The sequence below is a fragment of the Barbus barbus genome (assembly GCF_936440315.1).
Source record: "Barbus barbus genome assembly, chromosome: 42".
NCBI lineage: Eukaryota > Metazoa > Chordata > Actinopteri > Cypriniformes > Cyprinidae > Barbus > Barbus barbus.
Window position 1 is genome coordinate 25,431,378 of NC_136720.1, and position 24,499 is coordinate 25,455,876.

General features: G+C 34.2%; 1 protein-coding gene across 1 annotated transcript in view; it reads left to right on the plus strand.

Moving 5' to 3' along the window:
* Positions 1-2,307: 2,307 nt before the first annotated feature.
* Positions 2,308-24,499, plus strand: part of LOC306861773 (fatty acyl-CoA reductase 1) — a 28,492-nt gene continuing 6,300 nt past the window's right edge. The window contains exons 1-4 of the mRNA XM_079404244.1: positions 2,308-2,406; positions 11,624-11,849; positions 20,636-20,811; positions 23,540-23,719. Coding sequence (XP_079260370.1) covers positions 11,661-11,849; positions 20,636-20,811; positions 23,540-23,719 — 545 coding nt within the window. The 5' untranslated portion in view covers positions 2,308-2,406; positions 11,624-11,660. The remainder of the gene's footprint in view (positions 2,407-11,623; positions 11,850-20,635; positions 20,812-23,539; positions 23,720-24,499) is intronic.

Genomic DNA, 24,499 nt, shown 5'->3' on the forward strand with positions numbered 1-24,499 from the left:
GAGGGTGTAATGAAAATATGGGTGTGTGAACATTGTTACTATGCTATAATTACACCTTGAGTACATACACACAAATAGGCGTCCATCCTTGCGGTTAATGCACTTCTGACTCACATTTGCTGGTTTAGTTAACTATATGCTGATGTGCAGACCTACAAACACTACACTAGCATGAAGCTCTGTATATTCCCAGGACCTACAGCTGGGCCTGCAGTAACAGGTCTGTACTAGAATGGAGGTCAGCAAGTGTGTAACAGAGCAGGCATGTGCCTGTCTACAATAAACGCCCTCATTCGGAAGCACTTGTGCACTGAAGAACCTTCCCAGCTGACTAAATGTTCTAAGAACGCTTTTCTTCAGGCTACCTGAATGTTACGATCACATTCAATTCCATAATTTTGCAAACGTCATTTATGAAGGTTCTAAAACAAAAACGTTTTTTAAACGATGTATAAATAATCTTAACGTGCTTAAAATCATTGTTAAAGACCAGATAACGTTGAACAAACGTATTAAAATGACTGGGACGCTGAGAGAACCTTGGCAGAACGTTTTCTAACGTAGGCTAAATAAAGTCTAACAGACTCAAGGGCCCTGTTTCAGAGACAGGGTTTAGCCTAAACCAGGATTAGGCCATAGTTTAATTAGGACATTGAAGTCATTTTTATAGACATGCCTTGGAAAAAAGCATTACTGGTGTGCATCTTAAGACAACAAAGGCACTGACATGTTTTAAGATCAGTCAGTGCAAGTTTCTTTCATTTGAAACAGCTCAGATTTACATTTTAGTCTGGGATTAGGCTTAAACCTCGTCTGTGAAACCGGGGGAAGAAGTCCAGTTGGTAGCTTTATTTTCTAAACTTGATTCTGTTCTAAGAGATAATGGCTAAAATGACAATATCTTATTGAATAGTGCCAGTATTATTCAGAGTATGTGTTGTTAACTGAATGGCCAGTTTCTATTGTCTTGTGGCCCCACAGAAGCAATTCAGTCATCTTTGTATGCTGCTTCTATTGTCAGTAGCTCAATAACTTATTTTTTTATATATATAAAGCATCGTGTCCTCCTCACCCATCTAGCTTGTTTTCCGTCATACTGTTTGGAATTCCTCTGATTATCATCATGCAGGTCCTTTGCATAATGTTCCAGTTCTTTATCTCAGATTGTTTGGCTTGCAGACAACATAATGGAAAGAAAAAACTACAGCATTCAGGCAGCAGACAGTTTAGAGATAAGACCCAAAATGTGCTTCTCAGCACTTCAAAATAGCTTCCTCCATTATATGTTAATCATTGCGCTTTATGAATGACTCTTATGATATACGTTAACATATTAAGCAACTTCAGTGCTAAGAGGAAATGTTCTCCAAACTTTCTGGCAAGTTTTCCTCAAAGTTATGAAGAAATGTTCTTACGGGAACATTAGAACATATATAATCTCGTCTTGAATAGCCTAAAAACGTGTCAACTTCTGAAACGTTTTAATTGGATGAACTTTTTTATTATTTATTTATTTTTTTAATGTAGCTGGTTGTTTTGGAAAAGTAACATTCCCAATACAATTGAATGTTTGTATAGGGAAAGAAGAGTTTTTAATAGGCTAGATTTCAAAATCTGGATGTTCAGAGAATAACATTTTCATAAACGTTCTTAGAACATATTTTTCTTAGCTGGGTTTGCAAGTGCAAATTTATCGTTTTAAGGGCAGACACGATATTTCCTTGAGAGGTAATCCTAACACTTCGAACAAATGATTAATGGACAAGCTGAGTTATGCGAGGAATAATAATAATACTCAAGTGTGCTGTTGAGTGCTTGATGCATATAAATTATTTAACCTATAGGCATCCATCAACGCACTTGGTCTAAACCAGGGATCCTCAAATCTGGCTCACGAGATCAAACTCACCTACACTTTCAGAGTTTAGCTCTCAAACACACCTGAGGATGCTAATCAGTGTTTTCAGGATCATTAGAAAATCACAGGTAGGTGAGTTTGATCAGGGTTGAAACTAACTCTGCAGGAAAGTGGATCTCGCGAGCCAGATTTGAGGATCCCTGGTGTACACTTTCAATATGTGTGTTCTGCCAGAAACGAAGGCCACTTTCGTTTTCTATGGAATTGATTCAGTGGTTTCCGATAGAAAAGCATTAATACCGACCGGTCCTGAATGAGGAAGTGCAAAGCTAAACACTGTTAGTTTTCGTGTAGAAGGTGTGTTGAGTGGTTCTGTGTGGAGTCACACCCAGCACACACACACACTCTCTCACTCTCTCACTCTCTCGTGTCTCCATCAGCGCTGCGCCAGAGGCGCGTTCACTTCAGCTCTGTGGAGCGCGCACGCTAGAGAGAGAGACGCGCTGCTGAGACTCGGAACATCTTCACCGGTGTGATTCATGATCAAGGTAAGGCGAGATATTCTGCTTTAGGAGCCAAATGCTACTTCACTTTTAAACCCGGACGTACCGTTATAAGAGAAAACGCGTCGCGGTGTGTTGACGCATCCTTAAGGGAAGAGAATGTGCTCAGTGTGTTTAATCATGTCGGTCTGGATGCGTTCACGTGTGCTTTGAAAACCAAGCGAGGGTGTTTGGCATCTGGATTCTTGAAGAGTGAAGGATGTAAAATCTCCCTATCGTCCCGGAGCAGCTCTCAAAGCTCCGGTGTAGTCTACAGGAGGACGCGTTTTCGTTGCGTTCCATTCGCGGTGCGTCATACTGGCGTCTTTCACCGCTGCGTTTTATGATCGTGTGTTAAGAAGTACAACTTTGAACATGGAAGCGTTTAGTTGTAGCTGATTTGAAATACCCGCACGCGTTCTGTGCACGCGGCAGCGGCTCCCGACGCGGGTCTGTCGCCGCCGAAACGGACGCGTCATCAGCGGGCACTCCGCTGTCACTAAATAATCCCAGAGGTCTCGTTTCTTACCGTTTCATGTCACATCAGTGTTTAAATGTTCGCTGCGGTGGCGGGTGAAGCAGAAAGCTTAGTTCAGATGTTCCAGTGTAGCACACATGATTCTTCAACTCTAGAGGTTTGGCGCGATCGAATCATTCTTGCTACATTGTTGCACTTGAGCGTCAATCTTTTCAGGGTTGCGTTTCATCTCAGAATCAAAAGAAAATCCGCTTTTCTCAAATGTGCTTAGTTGGCAAACAATTATTTTGGTGACACTTTAGAATACAGATCCTTTGTTAATGAATAACTACACAGGAACAAGTCACTAATGCACTGTTAACAATGTAATAACTACTATTACCTAACAAGAAACTCTGATTATTGATTTAGTAAGTAATAGCGCTCAGTTGAAACTGGTAGTTCACTATTAGCTAATCAATAACTACTATTTTTTACATATATCCTGAAGAACTACTAAGAACTACTGTATACAGGTTCATAATTAATGTGAATTATGCATAATTTATAATTAATTCTAAAATGAAGATGATGGTAACCCACTATAATGACTCAAGATGTATCTAATTCTTTTAAAGGAACTACTAACTACTTGGATCAGTATTCTAAAGTGAAAAGCATCATAACTCCCCAATACTGACTGACATGATTTAAAGCGTTTGAGATATAAGGTTTTGGATAGTAGTGACTCAAGTGTTACTACATCCTTCTGAAGAAATGACTAATTATTTGGATCAGTATTCTAAAGTGAAGATCACGGTAACCCACTAGTAATGATTTAAGAGTTACCAAATCTAGCAAAATGAATTGCTAACCAAAACCTTAAAAGTTTACAATGATTTCAGTCGTTACTAGGGAGTTATCACAATCTTCACTTTAGAATACTGATCCAAATAATTAGTCATTCCTTCTGAAGAATTTGGTAATACTTGAGTCATTACTAGTGGGTTACCATGACCTTTACTTTAGAATTAATTATTCATTATGTATTATTCATATTAATTATGAACCTGTATACAGTAGCTCTTAGGGAGGTATGAAAAAATAATAGTTACTGATTAGCTAATAGTGAACTACCACATTCGACTAAGCTCTATTACTTATTCATTCATCAGAGTTTCTTGTTAGTTACTAATAGTTACTAGAGTGCTAATATTGCGTTACTCATGTGTTCTTGTGTAGTTATTCATTAATGATGGAACAGTATTCTAAAGTGTCACCATTATTTTAAACAAATAACAAAATATGTTCCAAGAACGTTTTGTGAATATTCCCATTAATTTATACAAACGTTATTTTAAAACGTCCAGTTTTTTTTCCCTTCTTGGTCATTTGAACGTTGAGGGAATATTCTGTTGTAATATTTGGCAAATGCTATAGAAATGTTACTTTTAAATATTCTCTGAACATTCTCAAGTCAAGTCTCCATTATTTATAAAGCGCTTTTTACAGTGCAGATTGTGTCAAAGCAACTTTACAGTATTAAAAATGGAAATAGTGTGTTTAAATAGTGTTCTGATCTCCTCTGGCCAGACAAAACCAGCAGTTTAATTCTAGGCTGCAACAAAGTCAGACTGTGCAGAGGACTCATCTGGTTCCTGTGGTCTTGTCCCGATGGCCGTCTAGGTGACGAGTAGCAACTGAAACAAGCAGCAACATTTTTCAGGGGAAAAAAATGTAGCAAAATGTTTTTGTACTAATGTTTTAAGAACATTAACAAATGTTTTATTAATGTAGAGTGACATTCCCTGTTAACTAGGGCTTCAGGATGATGCGTAAAGGTACGTTTGCAGCTGTTAAACAGAGACTGTTCAATATTCAACAACATACTCTCTCACATGCCACTATACAGCTGAAGTACAGTAGAGACATGCCAGAAGGTTCATATGGTCATAGCATGTGCGTAACGCTTTGCAACCTTACAATGCTGTATATGATGGCTGGACCTAATCTGACCTTGACACAGATACTGCTGCAGACAGACAGTGAGCTGCGTTTATGCAGTCTGCCTGCTGCTTGTGTCATTTGGAACCAGTTTCTTACAATCAGTGCTGCATGGAGGGAGTTTAGGAGTACTAGGCCTGGTGCTGATGCACTTGTTTTTTGATGATCTGATCTAAGTGTGACCTTTAGTTTGATCCGTGCGCTCCATACGATCACACTCCGACAGCGCGGGATCAGTACGAGAGCTGAAGGCGAGGATGTTGAGATTAGCACTGGTTTGATGATCAGCAGGCCTTCTTGGGTCACACTGAGAGCGAATGAGGGGGGCAATGTATTTACACACATGAATCTGCGGCATTTACTGTTAAAACAGACACGGAATTAAGACAAATCTCACATCTACACGAAGATTTACACAGAACCAAAGACTAAAATCTGAATTTGAAGCAGGGTTATTATAGGTAATTAATTCAAATTAAAACCATAACATGTTAATTTAAGTAAAATATGTATAAAAACTTAAATAAAAACTATTATATATATATATATATATATATATATATATAATGTATGTGTATATGTGTATACACACACACATATACATATAATGTTATATATATATATATATATATATATATATTATTTTATTTTTTTCAGGTAGTTGTCGAGGCAACATTTCTCCATTTTTATTTAGTTTAACTTGATTTACCAAAAAAAATTAAAATTAATTTACATAAAAATTTATGCTAAAATTAAATTAAAATAAAAAAACAAAGAATAATTCAAAAACTATTTAAATACATCAACCGGGTTATTAGTTACTAAAATTAAACTAAAATAATATACTTTAAAAGAACAACTATATCTAAAAAAAAAAAGTTTTATTTTTGCTAGTTTTTATTTTTTTTACTTATTTGTTTTTAATTTATTTATCATTTTATTTAAAGTAACTAAAACTGAACAAATAACTATAGTATATGGAGATAAAAAAATAACAAACTACACAATAAAATTACTTGAACTAAAAATAAAAATAACTAGTTACAATTATTAATAAAAACTGTAAAAGTGTTTAAATGATACAAAAATAACTCCAAATAAAACTACAATTATAACAAATAAAAACTATGTAAAGAGATTTTTAAAAAAGACTAAAAATGATCAAAAACTAATTTAAAAAATATTAATAAAAACTTTAATAGAATTGACATGATGCTGAAATAACACTCTTATTTAGTTCCTTCAGTAAATGCAAGCCTGGATGGCCTGTAGTTATTAGCTGAGGATGTAAGTCCAGCCCTAGTTTTATCACAGCTTCTATATTTACATTGCACAGTTCTCTTTTTACTCTAGATTTTGTAGTCATTTTAACAGTGTATTTCCCTCTGGACTGAGCTATAATTAAAGTGACTTGGAACTGCTATTTATACAACAGGCCTAATTAGCCAGAACCACGTCTGACAGAAACGCTAAACTAACAATCCATTCCTGCCCTATTAAACAGGTGAATGATTGATTGCCATTCAGTCATTCGTTCATTCAGCTAAATGTTGACTGTTTCTGGAGAAACTGTGAGTGTTGAGAAGTGAAGTCCCTGCTTCAATGCAAGTTCATGGGATTTTTCACCTGCTTTATTATACATGTAAAATCACATCAAAACGGTTAAAGTACAAAACTAATTAAATGCCTGATGAGTAGTTTTTTTGGCATTTTAATTATATGTGACCCTGGAGCACAAAACCAGTCTTAAGTTGCTGGGGTATATTTGTAGCAATAGCCAAAAATACATTGTATGGGTCAAAATTATACATTTTTCTTTCATGCCAAGTTATTAGGATATTAAGTAAAGATCATGTTCCATGAAGATATTTTGTAAATTTCTTACCGTAAATATATCAACTTCATTTTTGATCAGTAATATGCATTGCTAAGAACTTAATTTGGACAACTTTAAAGGTGATATTCTCGCCCCCTCAAATTCCAGATTTTCAAATAGTTGTATCTCGACCAAATATTGTCCTATCCTAACAAACCATACACCAACGGAAAGTTTATTTATTCAGATTTCAGATGATGTATAAATCTCAATTTTGTTGTCCAGGGTCACACATAACCTTAGTTTAACAATAACTGTGAGGGATATTTTGACACCACAACTAATTGTCATAAAAACAGACATTCACCCTGTATTTCACCATTATTTCAAAAAAAATAAAATGACAGGTATCATTGGTTGATGTCTTTATTTGAATGCTTAGCAAAGCAAGGTATTTTTGTGAGCGTCCCGTATACCCATATACCTCCGTTTCTTGTAGAAAACTGTTGCTTAGTAAAAGTGATGAATGTGCTTGTTTTCATGTAACACAATGACCCATAACCTGAAACAGTCCTGCTCACTCTTCTGGATGTGGGCCAGTTTCATCTTTCGTGTCTGATAGTGCTAAAATGCTTCAGGATTGAATGATTTTGACTCGGCTGATTTATAGGAACATGTATGATTTGCAGTGACCTCAGGACATGGCAGGGCATTTGTAAGTCAAATATTCATCTGTATCCTCAGGTGAGTGTGTTTCTCTGTTTTGTTTGTCTTTCGTGTCTGAAGGCATCTTGAAGCGCTGCGTTCTCTGATGTGGATCTGTTTACAGTGGTTGGGTGAGGCCGCTCAGGACGTTGTGCAATTTCCTTTGGTTCCTTTATAGAAAATATTTAGGACCGTTCCAAAACGTACTTTAAGATTAGTCCACGAAAACTAAATGAGTACTTGCTGATTAGTGCACAGAATCATTTTACATACTTTATCAATATGCACAAAAACATTTTTTCATACTTTAAGATTAGTGCATGAAATCAATATGTTACAAACTTTAAGGTTAATACACAAAAACAACATTTTGCATACATTGATTAATGCACAAAAACATTTAACATACTTTAATGAATGAAAACCACGCATGGCATACTTTAAAGTTAATGCACAGATACAACATTATTACGAGAAGTGTTTGTGCATAAGTCAGCCGACGTTGTTCATTGCTGTGCGGTTGCTGAAGTGTTCTAAATCAGCTGTGATCAGTAACAGCAAACCCTCTGATAAAGCTGGATTTATTGTGCTTGAGTTTAAAGTGTGCTGTAATGAGATGCCATTATTGGCCGTCTCTTCATGTGCATTGGAGCAGTGAGTGTTGGAGTGATGCATTAGCTAATGATGTTGTTAGCAATCTGCTCTCAGTGCTCCCAGAGGATGTTCAACTGATGTAGGGCAAATCAATGAACACACACACACACACACACACACACACACACACACACACTGTCTGTAATGTGATTAATGGTGGTAAATCAACATGCCTACTATGTTTAGTAATAGTTCAGAACCTTTTGAAAAATGAATGTTTGTTGAAATGTATTACTAAAAAAGTGTGTATCAGACTTTAGTCAATCAAATCCGTTGCTGCTTTTTGCTTACTTGCATTTTCCCTCCAAAATGATGTCACATCCTGGAACGTGATAAAGTTCTAAAATTCTAACTTCTAAATCATTTTGTTACATAATAGCATTAAAATGCTGTTGATTTGTTAATTTTGTGATATATTTGCTGAAACATTTTTCCTTTTTGACTTTGATCTCATGTAAAACTTTGAAAAGATTTGTCCATTTATTTTTTGATATTATTAAATAATAATAATAATATTTTTTGCTATAGATCACATGCTGAGTGAATTCGAAGATGCCCTAAATATTGATTTACAATTAAACATTTAATTGCATGACAAAAATGGCATCTTCTCAAACCGAAAATGCTTTTTGATTGTTCACTGAGTTTATCATATTGTGATAAAACAAATGAATACAATTTCCATATTTAAAAATGGCAAGTGATGCAGCTTACACTATATTTAGACACACATGACAATGCAATGAAAATGATCTCGGGTCAGTAACAGGGGTCATGAATCACTTTAGGCTACTGGTGAAATCCTCTGATCTGGTCCTGCAGTTTCAAGGGACTTTTACATTGATTTCCCTTCATAAGTCCAGACCAGTCATCATGTGAAACGTGTAGAATTCTTCACATTTCTCTCGCCTTTGTTTTCTCCTGTTCTTACATCATGCATTATCCTCCATTGCTCATCAAGGTTGCATTCATTTGATCAAAAATACAGTACAATTGTGAAATATTACGATTTAAAATAACCGGTTTCTGTGATGCGCAGCTGTATTTCAGCATCATTACTCCAATCTTCAGTGTCGCATGATCTGTCAGAAATCATTTCAATATGCTGATTTGCAGCTCAAACATTTCTGATTATCAATATTGAAAACAGTTGAGTGCTGATGAATAAAAAGCTTAAAAAAACATTTTATGACATTATAAACGTCTTTACTGTCACTTTTGATCAATTTAATGCATCTGAGCGTTAACGTCTTCCAGAAAAACCAAACTTCTGAATGGTAAAGTATCTCAGTAGATCTGAAACCCTCTTCCTGTTTGGGTAGATTGTTTCCTGTGGATTCATGTTTTGTTTGTTTGTTTTTAACTCCTTTATAACCGCAGACGGGCTGCGCTGAGGTGTTTTTGGCCGGTGAGAGTGATTTGTTTGTTGGGTTGCATCATGTTTGTTTCTTCATTCTTGGAAGCGAGGCTGAAACAGAGGCTTCTCTGCAGATAATGTTGCTCTTGTCCACACTTCCTGTAATTCAAGCGGGCTTCTGTTGTGGTGTATTGTATCAGGACTGGATCAGATCGCAGCTGGAATATGGCTCTTGTCTGACACTGCATAATAAATCACTGGTGTAGTTGACGTGTAAGTTATAGCCGTGTAAAGGGTCTTCGGGTCACCTGTTTGCTTTCTGGGTGGTGCAAATCCTACTGAGAACTGCTGGAACCAGAGCTAAGGACTCTTTGTGTGTGCGTCAGGATTGAAGAATTGGCTTCCTTTGAAAGGTGGAATTTGAATGGAATCGGCCACACACCCATCTAGAAGCTGTATTGGAATGACAGGAAGATGAATTTAGTGCATTGCGCAAGGAATTTGAGCAAAATCACAAAAATATTTAGTAACAAATTCATTTTTTGCTCAAGATGAATTTCTTTTTAATTGTGTATATATAAAATATTATTAATATATTTGTATTAAAATTTATACTTTTGTTATTTTAAAAATATTATTATTAAAATTAACTTATTTAAAAAAATGTATAGAGAGCATTACACACGCTTTAGTATGTGTAGTAAACAATTTCGTTTTCAGCCTCTCTGTGACATTGAAAGCTGCCAAATACACATTTGCCTAAATTTCTTCAAATTAGTGCCTTATGCAAACACAGGATGACCTCGAGACGTCTGGAGACGCTCCTCCTCCAGCATCACAGCTGCTGTATCCAAGCAGGAAAGAGGATGTTGTGTTTTGCTAATAATCAAAGCTGCTTCAGTGAGGAAGCGACTCTCTCACGGTCTACACCTGAAAACCTTTAGAAACACTTAAGAGGAACTCATCTACTTCTACAACTTTCAGAATTGAGTGCCAAAAATCAAATGTGATGTTATTCAAAACATGAACTTCTCTGTAAAAACACAGAAGTGTGCAAAACTGTTATCTAGAACTTATTTTAATAAATGAATACTTTTTATTTATCAAGGATGCATTAAAATAATCAAAAGTGACAAAGACATTTATAAAGTTACAGAAGATTATTTCAAATAAATGCTGTTCTTTTGAACTTTTCATTGAACTGAAATAAAAAGTGACTTTTAATTTAAAATATCAGTAAATCTATTCCTAATTCTTGTTATAATAAAGTTAAAGTTGGGCAACTGGCATTTAAGACACTATGTATGCATGTTTATATATATATTGCATATTTATTTATATATTGTTAATTGTTTATATTTAAATAGTATATTTATTTGTATTTTATCTAATTTTATTTGATAAATGATTTAATTTATTTTATATATTTATATAATATCCTCCAATGAAATTATGTATTTCTGTAATATTGTCCAATGAAAGTAATTTACCTGAACTAACTCTAACTTAAGCAGTCACAACAAACTTCTTCAGAGTCCATTGGTTTTCTGATAAGAAAGTTTGCTTTCAGTTGTTGCTGCTCTATCAGACGTCAGTCTTGAGTGTGTGTGTGTGTAGCGCCTGTGACCGGAGAGGATTGTGTGTGTGTGTGTGTGTGTGTGTGTGAGCAGCGTCACAATCATTCACAGAGGTGTGAATCCTCTCTGACCTGCAGCCGCTCGTTCCGGTCAGTCATGTTTACAGTGTCCCGTATGAGGAGGAGATCACAGAGGACAGATGAGAATATGTCTGAAGCGCAGGCTCGTATCATTGATGTAACCGCATCAGCTTTATTAGCTTTATTTGCCAAGTCAAACATCACTGATCTCTCTAACGATCGCTCATGCAAGTGTTAAGCAAACAGCAGCAGTAAGAGTTAACGTTCTGTGTGTGTGTGTGTGTGTGTACAGTTACTTTAGTGATCAGGCGCATGATTTTCACCTCTAAGGGCAGTGAGAAACCGCCTAGCAACCTTTTGGCAACACATTGCGGTTCCCTCTGAACACCTTTGCAAACCGTAACGAAGAGTGGAGATTACAAAAGTGTCCAGTGAGTCTTCATTAGTGTCCAGGAGTCAGAATGTGTCCTGAGGAAGCAGTGGGCTGTATTTCCCCGCTGACAGAGGAAGCTGAGTGTGTTTTGACTGTGAATCAGGTGAATGGGCCGCTCATCCTCTCTGTCTCTGTGTCAGTGTTCAGGAGGAGCAGAGCTCGTCTCTCACCGTCATCATGGCCTCGATCTCGGAGTGGTACGCGGGGAAGAACGTGCTGATAACCGGAGCCACGGGCTTCATGGGGAAGGTGCTGGTGGAGAAGCTGCTGCGCTCCTGTCCTGACGTCAACGCCCTCTACATCCTCGTCCGGCCCAAAGCCGGTCAGTCCATGTCCGAGCGCGTCCAGGACATGATGAAGTGTAAGGTGAGAGCTCTCAGTGTGATGTTTATTCACCCTCCTTCTCATTACAACCTGGAGAGAAAAATTGGAAAAAAATTTCTGATAAGAAATGCAATTGCTGCTATTTTTATTATTTAAAAAAAAATTTTTTATTGGTATTTAAGTATCAATGTGACTTTTAAAGCAGTATTTCTCTATAAAATTAAATATTATTATTATTATTATTATTATTTGTAATATATCTCATAATAATAATAGTATAATAATGATAATATTTATTATTATTATTGTTTTAGCCATTGATGTATATTAAATAATTAATATAGCTATGATAAATGTAGCAATAATGTTTTCATTACTAATTAAAAATAATGAACAAAATAAGAAATATTACTATTGTAATAACAATAATAATAATTGTATTATGCATTTAAACTGTAAAATTACAATATATATATATATATATATATATATATATATATATATTTATTTATTTATTTTTAATTTTAAATAAAATATTTTTTTTAAATTTTAAGTCTTCATTTTCTTCATTCCACAGGGAGCCTTAAAGCTTCTCTTTTGACGTTGACAGTCGCTTCATAAGCACTTCTTATTACAATTTTGGAAAGATACTTAAATGACATTTATTTAATAAAATCTCAGCAATTGTGATTTGATAAGCCATATGGTGATTTCAGGTTTCATTTCTATTAATCGAGCAGCTCCTCTTTATCATCAGAATCAGTGTGTTTGCCACACTTAAGATATTTGTAACCTTTCTAGAACATTGTACTTTTCTTCATTTCTCGCTTTTCATGTTTTTCAGACAGAAACCTGATGCCTATATTGTGTTTTTGTCATTGGATATCTCAGTCTTTGTCGGATGACATCTGATCGCGTCCAAACTTCAGTTAACCACATGTTGATCCTTAAATAGTTAGTTACGTCAAAGCCTGCAGAATGGTGAATGCATCTGTGTTTGATCATTGGCGGTCATCAGGGTGTATCACTATTGTTTCCCTGAACTCAATCCTCTGAAACCTGCTGCAGAAGTTCATGCGCTGCTTTCTCTCAGGCGGCAATGGAAAACACTCTTTGATTGTTGCCATGGAAACCCCACCACAAACGCCATCCATATGAGTTATGATCTGTATTTCCATACGCGTCTGGTCGTGCTGTAGGTGCGGCTTCATTACTCCAAGCTGACGGAGCAGTGCTGGAGAAAATCTGTCTTTATGTGAGGATGATGAGTCACATCCGCTGTAACGGAGAGCGTGTGTTACGCCAGTTTCCTGAACTTACTCACACCGTTTAGTTTGAGCAGAACTTTCCAGCAGAGAAACACGTGTGTGTGTGTGTGTGTGTGTGTGTGTGTGCGTGCGTGCGTGCGTGCGTGCGTGTGTGTGCGTGTGTGCATGTGTGTGCGTGTGTGTGTGCGTGTGTGTGTGTGTGTGTGTGTTGCAGGTGAATTATTCTAATTATTGCAGGTTTTTTTTTTTACTTGGGCCAGTTAGTGTATTTATTATAATAAATATGATCATTAATAATAGAAGTAATAATCAGTAATTATATATTTAAAAATATATTAATAAAATATGTATTATAAAAATTACTATTTTATATATATATATATTTATATAAAATATAATATTATCTTCAAATATCTTATATTATGCCAGTTGGTATTCAACAGCAATATACTGGCAAAACATTTTTGTTTTGTTTTTTACATTTTTATTATATTAGTAATAATTAATATATTAAAGTGTTTTAGTTTTTAAAAACATTTATTTTCATATTTTTTAGTAATTTGTGTTTTTGTATATATTCGTATTTATTTTATTTAAAGTTTTTTTTATATTTAATTTTGTTCTCCAGTCAAATTAGTACATCTAGTCTAAAATAAAAATGACAAATGTTGCCTTGGAACTGTTTTTATAGTTTATTTTATTTCACATTTATTTTATTTCTTGTAATTAATGCTTTATGGTTTTAGTTTGTACTGTTTAATATTAAATTAACTATAATAATACAATGTTTAATAGTAAAATAAAAAATAATTTATGAAATGGTTATGTGTATGAACTGCATGTAATCTGAGTAATGTTGTGTTGGTTGGGTTTTGCTGGTTTCAGTAGTTTGATCTGGTCTGTGCCGTACTGATGTGAGATCTGGACTCGAGCCAGAATGAAGCTCATCTGTTATGAGACACAGCTCAGCATTATGGGTCAGACGGACAGATTCTGTCAGCGCTGTGCAAACTCTCTGACCTCTGATATAAACCTCATTATGTCTTGTCTTGTGTGTGTGTGTGTGTGTGTGTGTGTGTGTGTGTGTGTGTACTGATTTTGTCTATACTTGCGAGGACCAAATGTCCTGATGTATATTGTGAAATACTTTTATAACGCACCAGTGAGACATTTGACTGATCCTCACTAGTTAGAAAGACTTGTAAATCAGCCAGAAGATTCTTCACTTTAAAAAAAAAAAAAAGGGGAAGTCGTGGCCTAATGGTTAGAGAGTCGGACTTGTAATCCAAAGGTTGTGGGTTCGAGTCTCCGGCCGGCAGGGATTGTAGGTGGGGGGAGTGAATGTCCAGCGCTCTCTCCACCCTCAATACCACGACTGAGGTGCCCTTGAGCAAGGCACCGAACCCCCAACTGCTCCCCGGGCGCCGCAGCATAAATGGCTGCCCACTGCTCCGGGTGTGTGTTCACGGTGTGTGTGTGTTCACTGCTGTGTGTGTGCACGTTGGATGGGTTAAATGCAGAGCACGAATTCCGAGTATGGGTCACCATACTTGGCAGTATGTCACTTCAAGATGTTGATGTAAATCTAGTGTTCTGCAGATGGTTTGGGTTAGTTGAAAATATCATCAACCTGATTGAAAACCAGTGGAAGTCTATGGAGTGTCCTCACTAAGATAGCCAAGCAAATGTGTGTGTGTGTGTGTGTGTGTGTGGGTTGTATATGTAAGGAATGCTCAGGCTCTCACACAGGCAGACTGTGTGTGTGTTTGGAGAAGGAAAATCTAATGTGGGAAGCCATTCAATCTCAAACAAACATGTCCATTGTTTTGTCATTTAAATGCCTTTCACCAGAATCTTAAATCATTAAAGAGACAAGCTTTATATAGCTTTTATAACTCAGTTTATAGTATAGGTAAATGAGAAAAAAAATTATAGTATAGGTAAAGGAAAAATTATCATGACCAAAAATGAAAATGATAATCTAAAAACAAATTATTTATATTTATATATATATATATATATATATATATATGTGTGTGTGTGTGTGTATTTATATATATATATATATATATATATATATATATATATATATATATATAAATTAATAATACTATTAATATAATTGAGGATAATATTAATTATATATTATTTCTATATTTAATTTCCTCCAATTTTGATGAGAATACCCTCAAATTAAAGCTCACAGTGTGCACCTTTTAAGCCCATATTCATTATATAACTGTAACTTGAATATGTTTTGGTCAGAAGCTAAAATAATATAAATTATAATATATAAATATTGTGCCTGTCTAAATGTATATGGACCTGACTTATATGCGTGTATTTTATTTTTATCACTTTTTTTAATGAAATTATATTTTATAATTGAAATCGTATGAATTTCTGAGTTGATTCTGGTTTGTATTGTGGATGCACAGGCCATGTGTGAGTGTTTGGTGAGTGCTGGTCGTCCCGCGGGTGAATAATTCAGTCGGTTCAGGCAGGGATACTGATCTACCTGTGATAAAGCACCAGGTCCACCTCCGTCCCTCCTTCCTTCAGTCTCTCCAGTCGACTGAACTTCTGCTCGCTCTCTCTCTCTCTCTGTGTGTGTGTGTGTGTGTGTGTGTGTGTGTGTGTGTCATTCACCCAAGGCCACAGCAGTGCAGGAACTGAAGGAGTATTGTGTCTCTCTCTTCCACTCACACACAATTGGCTTTTTTGTGCCAGAAGGCCCGGTGGAGACTGGCACAGAGTGACCGCCGTCCCACAATGCACCGTTTGCTCTTTCCACCACAGAGAGAGAGCAAATGTTTAGAGTACTCGACCTCGGTGAACCCTTGACCTCAATACAGTGAACCTGTGGCATCCTCTATCCGTGTCACTTCCTTTCTCATACAGTGCAGCTTTAATCAATGAGTTTGAACTGTTTCAGATAGATCAGCAGTTATTATTGCAAACACAATTATAGTTTTTATTATTTGAAATTACTTTTTATTTTTATTTATTTTATACAAACTTACTTAATTACTTAATTATTTTATTAAACTTTACTCGCGTAACTTAAACTTTCAAATTGAATTTTCTAATTAGCTATTTTCACCTAATATTTCTGTTTTATTTAATTAACATTTGATTTAATTTCAGCTTTATTTATTTTTTAAAAATTATATTCTATTACAGTTTATTTTAATAGTTTGAATCAGTTTTTATAGTTTAACTTTTTATTTAAATTTTTAGTAAATTTGTTATATACTTTTGCCATTTTTAATCACTAAGTTTTTAATTCTTATTTAGGTTGTGTTTCTGTTTTAGTTTCAGTTAGTAATTTAAGTGCTTCAACTTTCAGTTTTTTTCATAATATTTATATTGTTTCAGCTTTATTTCTGTTAATAAAAATGTATCTAGTTGTTTTAGAATAACCCAGATACTGTTTAATCTAGATTATGATCAATAGTATTTGATAGTATTATTGAATTATCCATTTTTATTGATATTTAGAATTTTAATTTAATACAAATTATTAATTTTTTTATTACGATAGGACAGTCTAGATCTGACAGGAAGAGACGTGGAAGAGAGAGGGAGGGTGGGATCAGGATTCGAGCTCGGGACGCCCACGAGGCTTATGTTTTGTTTCAGCTTTATTTCAATGAACATTGTTTTTAATTTTTGTTTTAATTAGTGCTATTTTAGTATTTATATCCTTTTATTAATTTTTGTGAATTAGCTTTTATTTTATAGTTTGAGTAATAATTTCAGTTTAATGTTTTTTGTTTTTTTATTTAGTTCAGTTTTAGTTTTCCAATTTTAGTTTTTCACTTATGTTTCCATTTGATGTTTTATGTAGCTTTATTTGAATGAGTAGTTTTGATAGCAGTAATAACGCTGGTGTGTGTGTGTGTGTGTGTGTGTGTGTGTTCGCTCTGGCAGCGCTGAAGCAGCATTTGGAGCTTCATCCTATGCCCGCATGCGGGTGTGTGTTGTGTTTTTGTTGCCCGGTGACACAAACCGCAGCAGGAAGTTTGGCTGAAGTGGCTGCACTTGTTTCCTTCATTTACTGCATTTCTGAAAAGCGTTCTAGCTCCTCGTGCTCCTCCTGTCTGACATGAACAGATTCTCCTTCTAGTTTTGTGCATCTTGACCATTTTAACCGCTTCTCTGTCCAGCATTGACTGAACTCTCTCTCTCTCTGTGTGTGTGTGTGTGTGTGTGTGTTGGCTAGACTGCTCTCATGGCCCATATGTTGTCTGATCTGTCCAGTAATCTGTGTTAATGGCCGTTAGGACCAGACTTATGTGTTCAGAAGATAATATTTAGGGCTTTATTCCTGTAATATTTGCATGTTTGAGTGTGTGGGAAAGGCTTAAACTATGCACTTTCATTTGCATTTGAAAATCCTCTGGTTGTAAAAGACAAGATAGTTGCTTTATCGGTGCGCACAAACTTCATATTAGCCAAATAGGTTCTGTTATGTCTTATGGTTTCATGGGGTTTATTTGCTCTCCAAATGATTTGTTTTGTATTTGTTCTTTATTTTGCAAAGGAAATTGTGTTTTATTAATAATTTTATTATTGTTTTATTTACTATTAGTTTTAATATTTTGAATTCACTTGTATCCTTTAGTTCCAGTTTATATTTTAGTTTAATTTTCTTTTCTCTTTTTTAACCCCTTAACTGTCACCGTCCCGTATACGAGACGCCTAACTTTACTTCACTATATTACAATTACATCCTAATGTAATCATAACAAACTATATCATTGGAAAAGTCTAAGTCTCAAGATTCTGTTATAGATGTAATATTGAGAGAGAAATTGATAGATTTGTGACTGAAAAGCATCAACAAAAAATTCAATGGAGTTTGAATGGCACCCGGTGGCTGTTTTTGGTATAACGCCTAAACAAAATTGCATATGAACCTCAATTTTTTTTATATCAACTTCAAATTTGTAACACATGTATTATGTACATGGCTTTAATTTTAGATTTTTAACTATTTTTTTTTAAATATTTATTTTATATAAAATAAAAAAAGTATAATAATTTTAACAGTAAAATTAAACTTCTATAACTTTTTAATACTTTAATTTTAATAAATGACTTCTGTAATAATCTGCTAATTGTCGTCTTTAAAAAGAGACCAACCTTAGGTCTGTATTCAAAAGCGTTCATGAATTATAATAATTTAAGTTTGGATAGTGCACTTTTTCGTGGATTTTCAAAAATGGGGATGACAGGGGTTTTAAATATTACTATTTAGATTTTTTTCAGTTCTACTTTCTTCAGTTTTTAGCTTTCCATACAAAAATATTTATTATTTTAGTTTTTTTATTATTTGTAAATTACATTTATTTGATTAATAATTTTGTTTTTATTAGTTTATTTTATTTCTTATATTTATTGTTTTTTGCTTAACTATAAAATATATATGTTTAATATATCTAGATAAAATATTTATATATACATTACTTACTTTTGTATGGTTTAATATTCAAAAAATGCCTCGTATAGCAACAGGTGTAAGTGACATTTAGAGATTTCCCAGTAATGGTGCAGGACAGGGCGTTTCTGTTGAAACTGTACATCGCACACCTTTGACAACGTCTTGAATAAACGAACACACTGCAATAACAAATGAAATTATCCGTGTCTCAACATGCAAGCAGACTTTATAACACGCCACGCTCTCCCAGACAATTTCACAGCAACTCCTGGGAAAAAGTCAGGAAAAACTGGATTGTGACGTATTTTACCAGCTCTTATCCTTCAGAAAGGTTTAGATGTGGCGTTTAAACGCATACTGAATGTGGATTGGTGCTTATTTGCATACTGATTGTTGATTGGTCCTCCTCATTTACACTGACTCAAAAACATCATTTAAGTCCTTATATGGCATCTAAATCGGCTTTATGTGCTCTCTAAATAATTACATTCGTTTTTTTTTATTTGTACATGAAATTGGATTAATATTGTTTCTGTTTTTTTATTTATTTTTTTTATTTCTAAATGTATTGCTTCATTCGTATTTTTTTTTCATTGTTCTTTTAATTTAAGTTTAATATCTTTTTCATTTTCTTCTTTTTTGGGGGGAATTTTTTGTGTAAATGAAATTTATTTAAGTGATAAATAGTATTTTATTATTAATAATTTGTTTTTTAATTATTATTTTGTCTTGTTTTTATAAATTAATTTATTTGATTTTTTTTATTATTATTAAATTAAGCAAATAAAATTTGTTTGTTTAAATGTTTTTGTGTTTTTTTTATTTGTAATAAATTTTAATGATTTTTTAAACTTTGAAGCAGCTCTGGCATTTCATTTACATTTATTACAACTTATTATTTAGATTTTTTTAAATTGGTTTTCAAATAATACAGTATTTAATTTTTATATAACTACTATGAATGAATAATTTTGAGAATGTAATACATGCCAATTTCATGTTATTGCATTGTTTTATTTATTCGAAAATGAAAGCGATTTCATGAATATTTTCAGTGCGACTATAAAGCAGCTCTGTGGCCTGTTTCATAAAACAAGTTTTGAACCAAATCAACTGACAATAAGTCAGACTAACTGAAATAAATCTGGTTTATTTGGTAAACTTGTTTTATGAAACAGGCTCCACGTGTTTCATTTACGCCTCAGACTTCAACCTATTGTTCTGTTGCCTTGCAAAACTGTTTCCTTTTGGAAATGCAAATCTCTCTTGGATAAATATGCATTGAAAAGCGTGACTGGACCGAGAGGCTCAACAGCTGTCAGCATCTGTCCGGCCCTCGGCAGGTGCCTGCTGCTGTGGTTACAGGGGTCACATGTTACGCAGAACTGATTCTAATTGGTTGTGGCTGCAGGAATATGCCACCGCCATACCCTTGGAATTGTGGGTAATATAAGTCAGCACATGTGTGTCAGAGAGGACGGCAGTCTCTGCAAATCCTCTTTTGATATCAGATTACAGAAATCACAGCGCATTCATCAGCTATTTACAGCATCAAACATGCCATGCTGAATGCCTGTTTGCTTGGATATGCTCAAGAAATGTCTTATTTATTCACTCTGCAGTCTTCGCCATTGCATAAACACTGAAGTCTGTGACATAATATGATGAGATTTGTCATTTGCATCTTGAGGTTTGGCCAACTGAAAATTACATGATGATATAAAACATAAACATGTACGGATCGCATTTTACCACAAAATAAATTATGAGAAATTGCATTTTACAAAAAATAGTATGAAAATGATGCCTGGTCTTAGGACCAGGCCTTGTAAGGTTACTTTAGGGACAATTAAGTACATTTGCTACCCAAAATTCCCATTTTTATTTTATCTTATTTGCTCAATGATGATTCTCATATGGTTTTGTCATGTCATTGTCATGTTTTTGTTCTGTAAGTATTGCATGTATTGTATAAGAATGACAATTAAGTACATTTATGACCCCCAAAATTGCCTTTTTATTAATGTATGTATTTAATTATTTATTTTTTCATTCAAAAAATGTTATAGTGATTCTGCATGTCTGACGTGCTTGTGTGTGTGTGTGTTTCGCAGCTGTTCGACCGCGTGCGTGAAGATAATCCTGATTTTCATCAGAAGATCATCCCCATCAGCAGCGAGCTCACGCAGCCCGGCCTGGCCATCAGCCCAGAGGATGTACAAACACTCAATTCCTGTATCAACATCGTCTTCCACTGCGCCGCCACCATCCGCTTCGACGAGCCCCTGAAGTGAGTGACATCACTAAACATATAATCAGAGATGTTTCCTGAGCAGCAAATCAGCATTTTAGAATGATTTCTGAAGGATCATGTGACCACTGAAGATCACTTAAATATAAACTAACACTAAGATCACTGAAGACTGAAGTAATGATGTGGAAAATACAGCTTTGATCACAGCAATAAATTACATTTTAACAGATATTCACATAGAAAACAGCTGTTTTAGATTATAATAATATTTCACCTTTTTACTGTATTTCTGATCAAATAAATGCAACCCTAGTGAGTAGAGGAGACTTCAAAAACATTAATAAACCTTAACATTAGTTTATGACGGAATTTGAAAGCCATAGCTACACTTGTGAGGGAAGGGAGGAAATGTGAGAATAAGAAAAGGTAAAACGCACACACATACAGTACTTCTGCTGTGTCATGAGTCTCCGGCTGAGGAGCAGATGTTCTCACTGCTGGAGGAACGAGGGATTCATAAGTGAACCGCTGACTCTGGAGCAGGAGCGAGTGAGGGAACGGTTTCATCTCCACACACACACACACACACACATCTGTTCACAGCGACCTCTTGCTTCAGCGTCTTAAGGAAAATAAAAACAGCATTAGTGTCCTAATGTGTTTCAAGAATGCAGTCCTCTTACTCTCAGCAGCATCACAGACCAGTATCAATAATATGCTATTATAGTTTTTATATAAAAAAATACAATTCAAATTTTTAAACATTTATAACCATTTATAACAAGTGTTTTTGTTTTAATATTTTTACTTAAAGTTTGTCTTTTTTTGTCATTATTATTTAAATATTTCAATAAAGTTAAATAAATTTTCAGTTTTACTCTATTTCCGTATTTCATGATAAAAGAAATGATGCCTTGGCATCAATTATGTTTGGAAGATATTTAGTTTTCATTACATTTCCTTATTACGTTTTTCCTACTCACTATAATACTGTACTGTTAGATGTATTATTCATGTATTGCTATCATTTTTTTTTTTTATTAATTTCTTTATTTTAATCATTTGTATTATTTATTTAGTTATTTTAACGGAGTGTCTATTTACACTAACTCTGCCCACCAACTTGTGATTGGGATAGTCGACACTGAAAACAGACGCTTGTTTAACATCAGGTTCAGTGGCGTAGAGGGTAAGGCACGTGCATTTTTTGACACGATCGACCCGAGTTCGAACCCGCCTTTTGCCAACCTTTTTTCTCCCTTTTCAAATCTCATATCGCGTCGGAAAGGCATTTTATTTTCAATAAAAATGAAGGAAATAAAAAAAGTTGAAAATAAAGTATCAGTTAGGGTAGGTGTAGGGAGGGCTTTATTGTCCCAATAAGGTAGCATCCATTTAATAATTTGAATTAAAACTATAAATTACACTCAATACGTTATTACTGCGTACTGTTTTATAATTACTACAATACTGAGGTGCAGATAATTGCCACTATTTGCTATAAGTAGTATATAAATAGCAGAATCTCTTGCTGTTTAAACATAGTGTAATAGCATATCGTTAAAAAATACTGCTATTTCACTTAGTGCAAATAGCCGTTGCCGTATTTTAATCTATTTATTTATTTTTTACATATAATTTAATTATAATTGATACATTTTGGGTCTATGCCAAATTATAATGATAAATAAGTTTCTTTAACATTACCCAATAGGGCCTGGCTGCAGGCATGCACTCTCAGACACCTGCACTTCTTTTTATTTGTAATTTTATTGTATTTATTAATCATTTTTAAATGGAATCTCTGAACATTTTACACAAGTAGCCAGGTGATAAAGACAAGAAAAAAGAAACTAAATTACAATGTCACTTTTCGTTGCCTACGACGTCACTTGCATTCGACACGAATCGTGCGTGTTGCCAATGGAGACAAGACACTGTGGTGGTTAAACGATTAAAAGTAATGTAATATCATATACAGGGTCCTACAAGTCATCTTTAAGAGAAAAAGACAAGACCCGCAAATCCGTCATCTTTCTCTTAAAGATGACTTGCAGGACCCTGTATATGATATGATATGATATTAAATGAGTTTTAATCGTTTAACCACCACAGTGTCTTGTCTCCATTGGCAACACGCACAGTTTGTGTGGATTGCAAGTGACATTTTAATTTAGTTTCTTTTTTCTTGTATTCACCACCTGGCTGCTTGTGTAAAATGTTGAGAGATTCAATTTAAAAAATAATTAATTCATTAAATTAAATAAAAAAGACTGCAAGTGACGTCACTTGCAGAAGTGCAGGTGTCTGAAAATGCAAGTGCATGCCTGCAGCCAGACCCTTCTCACATTACCTTATTACTTTTTCTGCTCACTGTAATACTGTACTGAGGTACTTTTTTTTTTTTTTTTTTTTTATAAATTTTTATTTTTGTAAAATAAAAAAATATTTAAATTTACTTATTCGTGAATTTTTTTATTTTATCTATATATTTTTGGTCTATGCCAAATTTGAACAATAAATAATTTGTTACTATATCTTGTTTTTTCCAGTCATTACAGTACAGTGCTGTATTTTTTATCATTTTTTTTTTATTTAATGTATTTATATTTATTGTATTTTTATTATTTATTTAATTATTTGTGTTTTTTGGTCTACATTGCTGGCTTATATTCTGCATTATTTAACTCTGATGTTCATGCCCTGAAGGAGAGCAGTGATTTATCTATGGTTTATAATGTGTGTGTTCGGTGTGTCTGCGCAGGCATGCGTTGCAGCTGAACGTCATCGCCACGCAGCAGCTCCTCTCTCTGGCGCAGCAGATGCAGCACCTGCAGGCCTTCATCCACATCTCCACCGCCTACGCCAACTGCAACCGCAGACACATCGACGAGGTCATCTACCCCCCTCCGGTCGAGCCCAAGAAACTCATCGACTCTCTGGAGTGAGTGCAATATATCATCATCTCAAACTCACTTACAGAATCTACCTGGCAACCACAGCCATGAGCTCATGTTACCTGATGGAGCTGACTCAATCCAGTGCTGGAAGGGAAGAGTGTATTCAATATCAGCTAATGTATTTGAACACAATTATGGTATGCTGACAAGTATATCAAAACTAAAGAAAGAGAGAAACTTTCAAAAAGTTGAATAAATGAACACCAGTATTATTTTAGAATCACTAAGATACTTTTAGATATTTTAGTTAGTTTATATTTAAGCATTTTCTGTTTTAATTTTTTAAATGTTAAAGTTTGAGTAATTTAGTGTGTATTTTTGCCATTTTCTGTTTGTTCTTGGCAACTAGCTGAAAAAAAAAATTGGTTAATGTTTATTTTAAAGTAATAATTTTCACAAAATATATAGGCAGGCGTATATTATAAAACCCGATAATCTAAAAATGTATGTTAAAATTAATAATATTATTAGATATGTCAAAGTTATCTGGTAAATGTTTATTTAAATACGTTTTTGTTATTTATTTATTTTAATGCATATTTATTGTTTAATCATTTATTTTAATCTTTATTTATTCATTATTTTTTATATTTTTATTATTTATTACTTCAGTTAGTTTATGTACAAAAAAAATCCTTTTTTCTACTCACTATAGTACTATGTGGTATGTATTATTTATTTATTTTTTAATTTATTAATTTGTTCATTTTAATCAAATTTTTATTTAATGATTTATTTTAACTTGTTATTTTTCCACGAACCCC